The 17,357-nt window shown below is 37.1% G+C and overlaps 1 protein-coding gene across 1 annotated transcript in view; it reads right to left on the bottom strand.

Moving 5' to 3' along the window:
- Nmdar2 (NMDA receptor 2) overlaps positions 1 to 14,196 on the bottom strand; it is a 379,887-nt gene extending 365,691 nt beyond the window's left edge. Inside the window, exon 1 of the mRNA XM_071593793.1 lies at positions 14,003 to 14,196. Coding sequence (XP_071449894.1) covers positions 14,003 to 14,030 — 28 coding nt within the window. The 5' untranslated portion in view covers positions 14,031 to 14,196. The remainder of the gene's footprint in view (positions 1 to 14,002) is intronic.
- Between the last annotated feature and the right edge of the window lie 3,161 nt (positions 14,197 to 17,357).

Below are 17,357 nucleotides of genomic sequence, written 5' to 3'. Positions count from 1 at the left end.
TCGTAAACGTTTACTCTGAAACTTATCAATGACGAATGTACGTGTGAGAGCGTACGGACTTTTTCTCGTAATTTTCAGTAGATGAAAAATGAATATTAAGCCATGGTTTTGACAGCCTGCGACAGTATACGAGATTATAGGTATGTATATGATTTTATATGATGATGAATTATTGGATTTTAGATAGGGTCATCACATTTTCAGAACTAGATTGTTGTGTGATTCTGTAATTATCATTTAATGTTAACTCTCAGAAATGAATAGATACTTGTCTCTAATGAGGATGCTCCATGACGTTCAAACATATTCTTGGAGTAATATTATCTGGAGCATATTTTTTTCGCTAATTATCATCAGAATTGGCGAGTATTAACATTTCCAGATAGTTTTTCACCAGTAAAACATTTTAGATAAGCAAGTAGAGAAATGCAACAATAACTTATGCATAAAATGTCTAGCGCTGACGGTATATTATTTTAAGTGCCACACAGTCATCCTTCTATTAAAGTAGGTAAAATTTGTAGGACACGATATATTTAGAAATCTATTTTCTTATGTGAACATTTCAGGAGTTCATTATTGCGTTTTATGTTATTTATCTATTAGTGCTATATTATTTTGCTGACCTTTCAAAACAAATCTGAGGTCAATTCAGCTCCCCCTTGCTAAATGAATTAAGATTATAAGTAATTTGACTGCACCATATCAAGGTCAAATATGAATTGTAGACCTCTGAGTTATGTAATAGTGTTGTATGCGCAATCATCACGTTCGGGTCTTTTTTCACTCTTCCCCGCTAATGCATCAGGAATTGATTGAAATGTAGCAAGACAGACACGGTTCAAAGAAGAGAGGACTCCACATTCGAGGAATACTTTATGTACTGAATAAATATTATTTTCATGTCTGATGAATTGCTGTTTTTGTGGATGACATGCTTAAGGAAGATAGGACGTAGATGTGAGACACATCTGTCACTATGACCGTGACTCTTTATGCTCAAATTACATCCTAGAATCTAAAAGCAGTGTAATTATCCACTTTTTTTGTATTTTGAATTCTACTCACATGAAATGTAATATCTTGTGTGTAGTCACATTATCATATAGAAATGCTGTGGCTAAGACCAATTATTTATCATGGCAATGTATCAAAGGATTGCTTTAATAGTAATAAAAGATTAATTATTAGTGATAACTAAGGAATGATAATTTATGTATTCACTAGCCTTATAATTATTGTGAAATCGTTTTTGAACAGAAAGCGGGATAAAACTTCCTATATCTCCTTTAATGCCTAAATACAGTGGTGAAAAAAAAACATAAGAATCTTTATAATTGAATTTATTCCGAAGCATTATGCATTTGATTTTTTGGAGCAAATAATTGTTTAAAGATATATTTTTTCAGGGACATTTGGATTAGGAGTGAAATAGCTTAGTTATTTTGCAATATGGCGATGGGTAGTAACGTTAGGAATTAGATTATCACTCCAATAAATAGGCATGTAATTATTTAGATCGGGAAAATAACATACTACAAATAGTTTAGACATATTGTATAATTATGAGGTAAAAGTTGGCTATGGAAAATTAACGGAATTAAAGTTGATCATAAACTTCTCCAATGTAGTAGACTTCCTTGTGAATATTAGGGAAATTATGCGGTCCTAAGGTTCCAATCAACAACTGTGTTCCTTGCGTAGGTCTTGTTCTCTATTTAATATCCTGTTCCGGTAAAAAAGGTTCTATTGGAAGAAAAAAAGACTCGTAGTACCTATTACTTAAGTGGTGTAATATTTTAGACTTCAAACATTCCACACACGTATCAATGAGTCAATTCCTCTGGAATTGGTACTTATATAAAGTATGGTATTGGCATAAGTAGGCAGAATCAATAGTTTACCAACACTTACTAAGTTGTCAATGCGTATTCTGTGTTTTTATAAGTTCCGAGTACTTGGTAATGCTTCCAAGCTATAGTTCGTTTACTGAAAACTAAGACTAATAGGTAAAAAATACTTTCGTAAATACCATTGATGCCGTTTTCTTTCGGGATAAGCGATGTGAAAAAACCTAATTGATTCTACCTGACATCACGTTTCAATCTCCTCATCACAACTTTCACCATCACACTGAGCATTTCAATATACATTTCTTTTAGAATTCCCTCAGCGTAATAATGCTTGGCTTTTTTATGTATTTTTCGAATTTAAATCCAACTCATCCCCTATCCTGGTACCATACTAAATTCTTAGGTTTTTATTTTTCATCTTTTTGACTTTTTATTATTGAAATTTTTTGGTATTATCCATCTTCAATGCTACCTTAATGAAATCACATATCTCAAATACAGCACATATTAAATACACCAGTATCTACTACACTCTCAGGCTCTCATCTTAAACAACAAACCGATAATGACTTTAAATAGCTCCTTAATCCGTGGAATAATGTTTATTAGTAAATCATAGACTTTACGAAATTTTTATCCCGTCCACACCCAATCAGTTTTCACCATTTCGAATCAAGACCTCATGGCACCAACCGCACTTATCATGCCTCATACTAATTATATCTCATGTACTCGTTCATTAGGGTCGCATTCATGCAAAACATCTTACTTTAATTTTCCCAGAATAACTTCCATCCTTCATGCTTTCGTTGTCGTCTTCCATAGAGGCATGCCAAGCTACAATCGCTACGCTTCGCATACCAACTCCCATATGAACCCGGAGCTAAGACGGCCAATACCTTAAGATATGTGAAGTACTGTGTCATTAACTTTACCGTGGGAATTTACTAAATAAAAATAAAGAAAACATCCACTGTGAATGCTTCCATGATGAAAAATTTTAACTCATCCGTTTCTTAATGCAGAGTTCAAACAAGCCTCGTCTTTCCCTGACTAAGGCATCTGTTGGCTGTGCCCAGAAGTACGTGGCTATCAACTGGTCCAGCAGCGAACTAAATTCTCTAGCGTTCCGGGAAATCGTTTGGTCTTTCGGTTGGTTGACGTTCAGTGTCGTTCTGCAGTGTCACAAGTGAGCGTAGATACGTCTGATCTTATTCTAAGAGATGCATGCGTTTGTTAGGCATGGTGAGATGAATAGAGTGAGGTTACACCCACCAAATAAGGCCTGGCACGAGATCAATTAACTGAAGTCGCGAGCGTTTTCTTGGCAATCATTTCCCCAAGCTGGCAAAAATAAAAGGATGATGCATTAAAAGGAAAACCAAACTTTAAAGAGGAAATATGTGTAGTGAAAAACATCTTTTTGGAATTTAGGTAATTTTTTCCATAAACCATTTACTTCGTGGAATTTTCTTGGATATTAAGAAAATATTGACCTGCAGTCGAATATTTCACAACAACATTATTTACATCATCATTAAATATTTGTGTGATGTAAATATTGTTGCTAAATGTATTCATGTAATGCCTGCATTTTATTACTAACAAATACATTACGTTTTAAGTTTGCTATATGCTTTTTAAACAACCACTGTTGCACATTAATTAATGGCAATTCAATGAAAAATATGTACTTATATCCACGTGTGAACTCAGTGTTTTATGTAAATGTAGAGAACGACATACGCGCGCCCTTTTTGGCCTAAGGTATTTCCTCATTTTTTTGCTCGGGCTGATCGTAATGCCTTTGATCTACTTGACGAAGAGCTTGTGAAGAGATCGGACTGGTGGCAGTGGGCGTTCAATTTAGTTTTTGGGGAAAAAGTGACTCACAGAGGGAGAAGTATGTGCTTGAATAAACCTGGGAAGATGTGTGCAGCGGCTCCATATCATTTCGAACTCCCATGAAAGCCACCCTTTTATTCTTATACGGAACGGCCTGGAACTAAGCGGCGTTGATTACATATCCTTGCCGGCCTATCGCTCTTTCGCCATCAACCGTGGCTACGAATCCTGATGACAGGCAAAATGTAGCCTTTGTAAAGCTTTGCCTCGCAACCTATTTGCGAGGAAAAGCTTTGGAAATGTACAAATATGAGAAGCATTAATTTTACATGCTGAGTCATCGAGATGAAGAGTTGGTTGAGTGAAGGAGCCCCAAGATAATTTGAGAGATTTCTTGAACTGTTTTACTTTTTGAAAAAAATGGAGTAATCATAAAATTAACTCGGCCTTAATAAGTTGAGGATTTTATTCAAGAAAAGTTAAAGCAAGTGGTGACAGGTTCAAATGATAATCATCCCGTTACATTCAAGGGGATAACGAGCGCTATTTGATATTGCGTTTTTTTTCTTTCCAAGAAAGCCTCCATTAAACTCTGTTTTCTTCCCCGTCCCCTGTTCCTTCTTACACCTCGGGCTCGGCCATCTCATTTTTTACTTTCCCTACGCTTGAGCATAGTGATGGGGAAGCGCGTGCTCATAGGGAAAGGTATAGCATGCACAACGAGGCCCTATCACCTCTGCCCTTTGGTATGTTGCTTGTATTTTATGACAGTACTTAACGTCCTGCACACCTCTCGGATTCACAATGATGTGGGAAGTCAGGCGGTGAGATATGGACAGGGAAAAACTCCTCTCCCTTTTTTCCTCCTTAAATATCTCGTTTCTTTAGAAATATGTGGCTGCCGTTCTTCCAACATTTCACTTTTCACTCCCACAAAGTTCCTCACTTTTTCCTTCACCTGTCTCCTCTGCACCTTCACTGGGTGCTCAGCTCTGTGTTTCTACTTAAGCTGATTTCACTATCATGTCATGACGTTGAACTAGAAATATCCAGGAGACATTTCTTATTTCCTAACACTCAACTCAGCCCTCCCATTCTCTTATTTTAGCCAATTTAGCTCCATTCCCTTCCCATCCAACTCCTATATATCCCTACTATATATCCCACTGCGCTTCCGCCCACGATCTCTAATACCCTCTCGGTCTCCTGCCACATCCACCGATTCCCAGCCGGTCTATTACAGACGCAAATGGATCCCTCGGAATCACACGTTTACATCCAAACCATTCCCTCCTGCCACAACAGCATGATACTCGCTGGCCGTCTCTTTGAAGACTAACCTGGTGTATTTTAAACTTAGCTGCCCTAACTACTTGAACAGGTCGTGTTATAAAAACTGAATTGTTGTGAAATTTTTTCCAGTAAAATATTTTTTATCGCTATAATTTTCATTCCACTAAGAAGCATAGAAGGAATGTATTTTGTCAAAAGAAAGCGTAGAGATCGGAGACAGTATGTTGGCTTATGACAACCTTACTATATAACATTGCAAATGGCTTATCCATCAACCTAGGAAAGTATGCTCATCCAAGGCTTACGACTTGAATAACAATAGCAATAGGGGATAAGAAATTGTTTTGCATAATTAGTGTATCAGAAGAAATACTCAAAACTTGGAAATGTATTGACTGACGTTAAGCAATGAATGAAAATCTCGCAGAAAAAGTTACTTGTAGCAATAATATGTTTGATAGTGATAACTGTGAAATATGACAAAAAAAGATTGATCAAAGTAATTACGAAAGGGCGTAAAAAGGTAAATAAAACGGATTCCGAGTGAATAAACGTTTTCTAGTTGGAAAAGTAGATTTGACGCGAGGTAGCAATCACAGAGTAGAAGTAGACTAAGCATAAGGCAAACCAAAAACCACAGCTTAAACATGTGGCAGGTGGTAAGTAAAATAATTGTTAGATATAAAAATGATCGCACACTAGACTTATTAGCGTGATTTTTATAAAATGTGTTTTTTTAGACCCATCGTTCGTAAGTACTATATACTGGACCCTTATCCTACGATGCATGTTGACCGTGCGCCTTTTTGAACATGGAACCGAGCAACAATAGAAAGTGTGATTCCTCCTGGAGACTGCTCACGATTGGAGAGGTGTTGATAGTATTTTAGGCGTCATACCCGAGAATAAATTCATAAAGTGTGTTTTTGATCCATAGCTGACAGTAAAAATTGTGACTTTAGTATTGTTAGCATACTTTATATTACTGAGGTGTTAGATACAATGTTTTTATGATCAGCAATGATTTAGATATAAAATAATGGCGATGATTATCCGTCTTTGAAATTGAAAGTCAGTCGTTCTCGTATAATACAGGGTGCGGCATAATATCTTCATTTTGTATAAGGCATAAACCGTTTAAAAAAGGAAGTTATGTTGCCGCACCCACAAGAGGTTTGAAAGAGTCTATTTTTTCTCCAAACTGTAAAAAAGTATCATGAAATGTTTTGCGATTTGCTTATTTATATTAGCATTGAAGTTTTGTTTGATCAGGGCTTCTTGGGAGGAACTCCTTTTTAGACCTCATATCATTGGTTTAAAAGTTCTTTGTCTGATTGAGAAGTTCTCACATAATAAGTCATTTTGTCAAAGTTATTTGGCAATCCTTTATTTCCAAATTGGATTTTTATCCTGTTTGCCAGTGTTACTTGTAGCTTCATTTGTTTTATTCATCCTACCAATTGTTCAATTTATAGGAATGATATCGTGAATACAGTTAAAAGTTATGTTTTCATAAAAGTATTTTTTTAAATGTATGTACCAACAATAAGAAATATGCAATCAATTCCAAACGGCAAAATTCCATCCAAACATTCCAAAATGGGCCGCGAAAAATGTATAGCTTTTTCCTTGCGTCTGTTGCACGTTAACCCCAATAATGAGAAACAAAATAATTTCCCGGGGTAACTTTCGTTGAATAAAATTATTATCCATACTTATAGAACACATGCTTATAGATAAAATGGGACCTTCATGATTGATTTGTCATCGTCATCATTGATAAATATTTAATTAGAATTTGTGGCATTTATTTGTGTCATTCTTTTCTATGCGGTGTTAATTCCCTCACCCTTGATAGCTTCACTGATTTACATATGTCCTCAATTTTCCTGTGTACGCGTCTCTTGTTCTTTTTCGCAAAGTGATCATCAACAAAACCTATTACGTTTCTAACTAATCCTTTGTGCTTCAAGGTTTGTCCATACCTTCTAATTCTTATTCTTTGGCGTGGAGTTGCATCCATATATTTCTTTTCTCTTCTGCTGTTCTATATATGTCTTCGTTTCTCACTTTGACTGTTCATTTAATCTTTAGTATTCTTCTCAAGTGTCATGTTAAAAGGCTTCTGCTCTTCGCTGTTCCACTTTCCAATGTACCATGTTGTTGATTAGCAGAGTGCTAATGTCTGTGCGAGCGTTTTTTTTAACTGTTTCGTTGTTTTCAAACTTAATCGCTAGGTTATTTTGATATAGTAGTTCCCCCTTCTTTCTGAACGCCTTTTTATCTTTAGCCATTCTTCGCGTGATTTCGATCGAACTTCTTCCATCCTGAGTTACTCGTATTCTGCTGCCCAGGTAGAAGAAGGAAACCACTTCCTCTATTTTCACTCTTCGAATTTTTATGTCTGTCTTCAGCTTCTCGCTTCCACCCTAGGAACTTATTTTTACGGGTATTCTCGTTAATAATCTTATTTTATTCCAAAAATCGCTAGTCCATAACATTCAGAGCTACTTACAGGTACTCTCGTGTTCATGCTACTCCTGTAATTTCATGTGGAAGCCTGAGAATGTTAAATTCTTTGTCATTTTCCTTGGCTTCTTTAATGCTCAATTCTTGTGACTCTTTCATAGTCTCTTATGGATATACGTTGAATAATGCTGGCCAGAGGTCCATCCATGTTTAATACTTTTGCTTCTTTATTCTTTCATTTTCTTTCCAGTTTTCATTTTCATGGTCCTTACCTGATTCTTTTAGAGGTGATGAATTATTCTTCCTTTTTTGTAGTTCAATCTAAGCGCTTCGGGTAACTTAAACATCTTATTCCATTCAAATTTCTATGACAATATTAGCATCTAATTATCGTAGGTACGCCGTCACGTTCTCGTTTGAATTTCGTATCCTCCATTAAAATGATAGTTTTATGTAACCGTTGACGTCAAGCCAGGCGGACCAAATCCTTGAGACAGGTGTCGATGAAGCACGAGTAAGGTGCGCATACTGCGAGATGGGGTCTCGAGAGTGAGAGAGTGGGAATGAGAAAAGGAGGGGTGGAAGTTGAGTGCTTACTCCTCGTGTGGTCGATCGTGTGGGCGGGAGTGGACCGAAGCGCCAAGCACTCAAGCCCCTTCAAATGTCCTCGAGATAAGTGGAAGAAGGATGAAGAAGGGTAATGAGGGAGGGGAGGGCAAACGACCAAAAACATCGCAGCCTCTCAGTTAAATGGCCAAGATATCACGCCCTTGAGTGTCACTCCAAGACGATGGCGTGATACCAATTTGAATGACATTACATCACGGCAGGGCCTGGCTGACAGTGACCAGTTTCCCTTCTTTGAGAATTCAACTAGGTTCAGGTCAAAGAAGTGTTGGACCATTTGGGCGGTAAAATAATGATTTTACTGGACTTCCATTATGAGGCACACCAGCCTCATATGAACTTTGTGAGTCATTTGTTTAATCTATCCTTGTTACCTCATTAAAGATATCATTATGCACGGTATTTACGGGGTAAATATAGTAAATTAATCGGGCTCACACAATAGAGGGAAGTTGGATTTAAAAGACCCCTCACCGTTAAAACCGTACAGATTCGGCATAAGCATGATTGTTTTCCTGGCATGAGTCATATAGGGATGGCTTTGTGCACATGAAGACTTGGAAGAAGAGGAATGAAGTTTTATTGAGCCACTTTCGCCGCAGAAAATCGCAGCATCATAAAATACGAATAGTAATAACATAAAAAAATAAATTATGTTAGCAATGAAAATATTTTATCTAGATCTGTTATTGATTGATTTCAGGAAATTGCCGACAGTTCTTTGCCTTTACGTCTCTTTGCCAGACTTCTAGTCTAAGAGCTTATTTATCCCCAGAAATTAATGTAAACAATTGAATGTTGTCGATTGAGCCCGTATATTATTTGAGAAGTTATTCATATTTTTGATTAATAAAAAATATGAATGTGTAGGAACCTAAGATAAAATAAGTAGCAAAATTCTCTTAATTTTTTGTCTGATCACACAACATGCCTAGCTATAATAGCTCTTAATATCCGTTAAACCTTTGAGTTATTCAACATTTTCTAAGCCGTTAGTAATACATATGTAGTTTTGAAATGTAACTCTTTTACATTTTTATTCCATCTCTCTCCTTAACTTTTCTCTATGGTTACTGTACTTGGATCTAAATTTTTAACGTTTATAGCCTTTCCATGTTAGTTTACTGCATAATAAGGGGCTTCCTTTTATGCCCTTTTGAAAACTACCATTTTGCAGCCTAAGAAATCAGTACAGTTTTGTATGCATGAATTTAAAAATGGCTTAATATCGTGTTATGCAATATTTAAATAATTATTCTACCTATTTATTTATGAAAATTCAGATTCTGCTCATGACAAAACACATAATATCAAAATTTGTGTATGTATCAGGAATGAGATGTGCGAAAATCGTTTATGCTCGGCAACAACACTAAATACCACAAACAGAGCAAATATCTATTCATGTTATGGAAATGCTAATGTTCTTGATTTCAAAAATATGCGTAATCAATATTAACTGAGTATATAAAGTAAAATGTTGAAATCATGAATAAGATTAGGCGTTTATTTATCGAATGAAGACAAAGAAATGAAATTCCTTGTCTGTTATGTCTTTAACCCTTTATGGTCAACAATTATTCTACCTAAGGAAAAAATTTTTTCCCTCCAAATCTCAATCAAGGAAGACCATAGGAAGCACACCTACCCATTTTTTAAACTTTTTTGTGAAAATTGTTAAAAACTAAGGTATGTGCCAAATTCGGTACATTGGGCATTCCCGTAACAGTTAGTCATCACCAGAAGGTAGGCAACCCGTCACACAATTTTCAGATTAAAAAGAAATAATTCCTTACTAACTGCCTCTTTACAATAGTCAGTCTTACTTACAAAACATGTGAATATCGTTTGTCAAATTTTACCTTTCATTATTTATTTCAATACACTATGTGTAAATCATCAATAACTTTATTACAGTCAAATATCAGCTGGCAGCATAGAAAGCAATATGCAAGGAGGAAAACAGATATTTTTCCAAAAAGTAAACAACAATGTATCCATAATAATGTCTGATGACATTTGATTGCTTAGTGAAATAAATTTGGAGAGAGTTTGAAGAACTGCATCAGATGGTTGGTATAAATAACAATGAACTGAGTTATTTTTCGTGAAATTTAATAAAACAATTTGAATTCTTGTTCAAACACAAGTGTACATTGCATTTATTACAAAGAAACACGGTTTTCCCTGAACAACCAGGGTTTTTGCACCTCTGCCTGACATCTTTTACTTGTGGCCAATGGCCAACACCATCAACTCGGCAAGTTGTTTCGGGTATTGGATTGGCTGGTCCTCTCTTTCTCTTCACTTCAAATTTTGCTTCCACACTGTCATGTGATTTCCTGCCCCTCTTTTTCAAAAGAATGTCTTTTCCACGCTTTGTTAGAGCCTCAGCTATTCTCATCTTAAATTCCAGCAAATCATTTTGCTTTTTTTGGAAATGCCCAAAGAGTCACAGTCTCTACGGTAAAGAGACCAACTATTCACCACTGCCAAGTCAACAAAATGAAAAAACAGTCTATGATAATATTTCCTCGACTTGAGAAATATTCTGTATCTTGAGAGATTTGCGTCGCATAAATCTACGCCACCCATACAATCATTATACATTTTTACCATTTTGGGACACTGAACTTCGACTTTTCCCTTGCCCTTCTTGTCCCACCGTTGTACAGTTCCCATCGGATGAGCACTACCAAATGTACCCATCAATGTCACTGGTCGGTTATCAAACCACTTCACGACCCTGACACTTACTCCATCCACAGTGGCTTCCTTTTCATCAATTGAGCCCCTGCCTCTTTTCTTCAGTTCCTTGTCAGGCAATAGATTACACCCTGGAATCCTATTACATCTAACTGTTCCCAGAGAAGATACTCCTTTTTTGTGTAATTCAATAAGAAGTGCCAACGAGGTAAACCAATTGTCAAAGTACAATGTAAAGTTTTTGTTGCTCTCTAAAATTGAAACTAAATTCAGGACAACATTACCACTTGCTCCAATGTCCGTGACACCAGGTAAGGGAGTGATTTTACCAGTGTATACTTCAAAATTGTGAACTAAGCCCTTAGTATCACAGAGCACAAAAATTTTATATCCCCATTTATACGGTTTTTTTGGGTTGTACTGCTTCAATGTAGACTTTCCCTTGAAGGGTACAATTTGCTCATCTACACACAACACTCCACTTTGGGGAATGGCTTGAAACTTTTTCACCACATGGTCATATATAGGTCTAATTTTAAACAATCTATCATGTAATGGATTGTCCTTGCCCACCATATTTGCGTTGTCATTGAAATGAAGCTTGCTCTTGATGTCCTCAAACCTATTTCGTGAAATAACTGACGAAACTTCATTAAGTTTCGTGTGTACTCCCCAGTACATCCGAGACCGTGGAAAATTAAAAATTGACATGTGCATAACACAGCCAAGGAATTGCTCAATTTCTTCAGGTGAAACATTTAGAGGTTTATTCACATTGACCTGTAGTGCATAGAGGTTGCTCTGTTCCACAATGTGGGTAATAATTTCTCTATCAAATATTTCTAAAAAATAATTAACTGGGGGCTTAACTGATTCTGCAGGTTCTATTTGTCCAAGCCATATGGGACACGTTTTTGGACTGTCAGCACCACGAGTGGCCTTCCAGACTGGCAAACCTTTTACTCCCTTTCTGCCCACAGACTCAATAGGGTGAAGTTCTGGCGTTTTTTCATCTTCAGAAAAACTATCTGAAGCACTTTTGGAGTCATCAGGTGACTCTGATTCCACATCTTCATCACTCGAGCTTTCACCAGCATGAGGATCATCACTATCCTCCGGTGGTACAATGACATTTTGCACAACACCCCTCCTCCTTTTCCCATAAAAATTAACAGGATCCATTTTCTGAAAAGCCAATAGGGTACAAATACTATATCTAGCAATGCCAAGTTTAAATGTTATAACTACCCATTTAACTACTCTTTACTCTCAATTATATAAATACGACATCATGAAGTATATTTATAAAATATTAGAAATCAGGTTTCTGAGGCGATTTATTGGCTTACATTGCTGTATTGCCGTAACAGCCCAGAGGGACGAATTCGTCACACACTTATTTTTCCTTCAATTTCAAATAATCTGAAACATTAACATGTCACGATTACATATTACATTAAGAAAAACCATAAAGAATACAAAATAAATTTTACAAACACATAAACTTACCTATGAAAGCCAAAAACTAAAAGAAAAACCCAGCAAGTAGAATATCTTCCACGTGGTTTGCTTTGGCTTAATCCCAACAACGTCAGACTTCTACCTTTCCCCGCTTGGTGGCAACACTTACTGCTGCCGGCAGATACGAATGTGCCGAAAACGTCACAATGGGCTATTGTGGAATAACTCACTTAGTTACTGAGGCAAAATGATTCTGGAGGTATGCGCCGAATTCGGCACACCTGACGTTAAAGGGTTAAATGAATGAAAGGCACTTGTAAAAATAGAAAAACCGTATAAACTTATGAAAACGTAATAATAGTTGATTTCTGCCTGAGTATAAATTTGCGAAATTAGTTATAGTTTCCTATCGACCACAAGGTTATAGAAACACAATTGATTTTACTGCATATCTCTTAGTCAAATAGTTTTACTGAGCACGGACGAACACTTCCAAAATCATATTAAAGGTAATATTATTTTATTGTTATAACGGATGTTTTAAAGCAAATACTTTCCCTCTTCTAATAGAACCTTATAGATATCCCGTTTAAATTAAAGTTTGATACCAAGGTAGATCATTGTACCCAATCCTAATACGCCGATTTATATACACCGATAAGAAAAATCAACCTTTGACTTTTATAAATTAGCCATTCTTTAGCAAGTAAAGAAAATACAGGTCTTATTAAATTCTGACTCTCTCGTAATGAGGTTAAATCGTATTTAGGCATGAGATTTAGGGTTTACGTTTTATTTTTTTATATTTCCTCACAAACCATTCCCATGCACGTCATTAATTTGGCATTTAAAATGATTTTCTCGTTGTTGCGTTAAGTAGGACTTAATTTAAGCTGCAGTTATTATGTAAAAATAAATTTCACCGGAAATTTTCAATTAAAATTAATTTTTTTCTTGTTTCTTCAAACATATTCATCGTTCAGCTAACGCTGTAGAATTATTAATGCAACGGAAGCAATACATGAACCGCCAGGAGGGTATTTTCTCCCTTTTTTCGCCCTCTATGAATTTCTGTTTATATGCCCATCATTGAGGTCGATACGTTGTGCTCTTTACCATATTTAGATCCTGGTTTGAATTTCAGTATTGGTGAGAAAACATTAAACCATACTATACTTGTATAAGGGAGATTATGAATTAAGATTATTATTAGTTGATCTCACTGGAGTCATGCGCTGAGCTAGGCACTTCCTCAATAATTTAGATGAGCCTCTCAGTCTATCAGACGTTTGCTAATGGTAATATTGATTAAGGAAACAGTAGTCAACTCGAAGGTAGGTTTAATTGGCGAGTGTTGAGCTCACGTACCACAGAACGCAATGGTGTGTGTGTCCGCCCCTAAGGGTAGATGGACCAAGGGCACTTACCTGCGCCCCCCTTGGTTTCCGGGAAGATATGGTACTCGAAAATATCACACAGCTTGGGCGAAGTTGTGAGTGCCCAAAGGCATCACCCGGATTCGAGCTCAGGCCCTCCGGTTAGTAGCCCAACGTTCGATCCACTGGACTACACCTCTTAGCATCGGTGGTTGTACTTAATGGTGGAGTAAAAATTCGCCTGGACCGGAAGTCGCAAAACCATGCTGCGGATTTATCTGCGGTTTGGGTCACTTCAGAGCTCATTGCGAATCCATTGGTTGGTTTTCTACGGAAATTTGGAAATAGGTGAATAAATTATTATGTACTCACCAGTTGGAGACGGGGTCAGCGGCATCATGTCGATACGGAAGTTGGCGTGGGAGAAGTGGTATTTGGTGAACAGCTTCAACCTCGGGCCTCTCCTCGGCGACGACCTGTGCAGGGCGTGTACAGCGTTCGCGATTCCCCGGTTGTACTCTCGCACACCGAATGCCTTGTGCGGGACGATGACCCCGACGCGCAGGTGTTCCTTCTCCCCATAGATGGGGGTCTCCTCGATGACGGTCGGGACGTCCGGCTCCAAGGCGTCAACCTCTAGCGCGTCGTCCCCTTTCGAGTCAACCACCGTATCGGGAGTGGCCGTGGACGGAATCTCCACAGCGCCGCGGAACATGCTCCCTCGGCCTTCGCCCAGACTGACACTTCCGTTCCTCTGTCTGCTCCCAAAAACCCTCCCTGACGACGAACCCAGGCTAATGGAGCCAGTCCGGTTCCTCGTCAGGCTCCCGAGGGACAATCCGCTCCTGTTGCCCACGGAAACACCGGTCGATCCGCCGCTGTTGCCCCTGGAGTTGTAACCGGGAGTGAGTGTTCGGCCCAGTGTGGTGTTGCCCCGGGGAGCGGTCTCCCCGCTTCTCAAGCCGCTCCCCAGTCCTATCCTGCCCGTGCCGATCGTGACCCCGGATCCGCTCCTCCCTCCGGCGACGTTGACCCCTGTGGCCACTGGCCCCGTGCCGCCGCGACCAGTGCCTATTGTGACGCCTCCGCTGCGGCCCGTGGTTCCTGTCGTCCCAGTGGTTACCGCAAAGGCGGGAGAGAAGGCTAGCTCCGCCAGCAGCACCAATACCAAAGCTCTTACCGCCGATGCCATCACGATCCCACTTTTAGCTATCCTGCACGCCTCTTTATTGCTCGATGGTGAGGTTGCCATCACAGCGTCCTTCGTTCAACGCGGAAATAAATGTTCGCGTTTAGAAAGGTGCACAGAAAACTTATTCTTTTTTCTATTTACGGCCGCATGAAGAGAGGAGATATAAGTAAATTTTTGAATAATAGTTCAAAATAGCAGTTTTTTCGAATGATAGTACCACTAAACCATTTACAACGTTTTGCACCTTAGTGGGTGGTTCCCACAAATTTGTCCTCTGAGATTTTTGTGATTTCATCTCCAATAATGTTTTTCACACTGTCCTTTATTTCAGGCAATAGTTATTTTACAATCTTTGCTATTCATAGTGGATAATTTGGAGACGTGGAATGAAAACAATTCACTGTTCGCGCAAAAACGCCTTCGAACCCTTTTTTCACTTGTAGTCTATTTTTTCTTTTAGCAAATATAGTTTGTGTGTGTTCTCTTTTATGTGGAATGATTTGGCATATATCATGAAACGCACTTCAAATGTCTCATCTTTATCCACTTTTCGATACTTACCTTTCTTAGATTGATTTGAGATGGCTTCAGTATACCATTCTTCTGTTTAAGAATGTATCTTCGTTAAAATCAAACCTGGCAAAAAGTCAGCAGCGGGCTCCGCCGCGGTCGCGTACGGTTTGTTCTGAAATTGGAAAAGGGATTTGGAATTATCCAAAAAAATCGAAATTTTCATTTGGATGAAATTTACGCATCGCGTAATTGGGCCGTCATTCAGTGAAAATCAGTTAAACGAGCATTTGAAAATTCTTATAAATGAGTGCAATAGAGTGGCGATTGGATTTAAAAATCCATATGAGTAATCAGGAAAAGTTATATTAAATTTAATCAAGGATATGTTGAGATCCTGAAATCAGTGATAATCTAATTACGAGAGAGTCATGCACAGTTTTCAATGGAACAATTACCGTAAATATAATCATCAAATGTATCATATGAAATTTAAAATAAAGACTATTTGAATTACTCTAAAAATAAATGATAATGCATATTTTTGCATTCATAAATATTTATTAAAGCTGTAATTATATTTGTTAATTTTTTCACCCAAAAGATTTGTTCGGTTAATCATGGCTCAGCCAATTCACCCATTGAACTTTCACTATGGAAATTTCAAATCATATTTGTGGATTATTTGGAGCTACCTAAAAAAATCTTTATTCTCTTTGACTGCATTATGAAATGCGCGTACTGCTATAGCTACTTATCATAAAATTTAATTTAACGAAGAATGTAGGAAGTAATAGTCGATGAATTAAATATGATTCATTTTAATATACATTAGCCGTATAATTTATGCGGAGTAGGTTATTTTAAACCTTAAATGATTCACTTAAAATGTAATAACCTTTCAGTTAAAAAAAATAGAACATCTCTGTAGTACACTCGCGCCTCTTTGATTTGCCGTATTTTGCTGGTATTTGTCTCTGTTAAGATTCGGTATTTTATAGATACGGGCAAATAATTTGTGTAAAAAAATAAGCAATAGAATTCAGGCAAAATGATTTATTCGGAAAGAGGAAATGATCATTCTTGTCATATAGTTTTAGACAGAATGAGGCTCTTAATTTCTCTTGCTATTTTAAGGTTAGTATGTTTTTACTACTGACTGGCCGAAAAATGTATGATGATGATGTCCATTTATTTCATATAACTACAGGAAAGAGGAATACATTGAAATTGTGAACTGTTATGTTTTCCAAATGAAATATTTGAAAATGACGTTGCATTTTAAAAATCTATTTATATTTCATTACTTTACTCTTTATAATTTCTTATGCTTAATTTTTTATCCATGGTTTTCCTTATAAAACGGGTTTAGTACAATATAATTTAGTAATTCGTGGACGGCGTACCGCTATTTATCTTCCTTTCAGAGTAGGAATTTGATGGTATATTTCCATTAACGGCAGAGGTAGTATTAGTAATGGACGTTAAATAGAACGTAATGGTAGAAAACGATATTACTTTTTAGTAACGATTCCATGTCTTATTTATTTATCTATTTTATATGAGACAATCAATATATTATCATATATCTGCTTTAATTTATTCAACTTCAAACAAGATCCTAATTAATATTAACTGATTAAATAAATCAACTATCTATGTGAAAAGTTGATTTTTTCAAATCTTTATTACTCTGTTAAACAAAATGTGTGTGAAAAGCTTTTTTAAGAAATGTTTTGGTTAAAGCCGAAAAACACTAACCTGGAAAATAATGTGTTTTGAAGAAAAATCCAAAATACGGCATTGGGATACAAATAGCTTGTCAAACAGTCAAAGTTTGTTTCACTGCTGGAAACAACTGTCACCATCACAACTTTACGAGCCAATTACGACCTATATTTTTGACGATGTAGGAAGCGTAAGCAGTAATCGTCTGCAAGCGCTCGTCCGTAAGCGCTCTCTTATCGACGGCGGAAATTTGAGATATATCCAACTTTCCACGGGAAATGGAAAGGACTTTTCGAG

This window comes from Hetaerina americana, unplaced genomic scaffold, assembly GCF_022747635.1.
Source record: "Hetaerina americana unplaced genomic scaffold, ioHetAmer1.1.p SCAF_1, whole genome shotgun sequence".
Classification (NCBI taxonomy): Eukaryota; Metazoa; Arthropoda; class Insecta; order Odonata; family Calopterygidae; genus Hetaerina; species Hetaerina americana.
The sequence above is the reverse complement of the archived record's forward strand: the minus strand, read 5'-3'. Positions and strand labels throughout refer to the sequence as shown.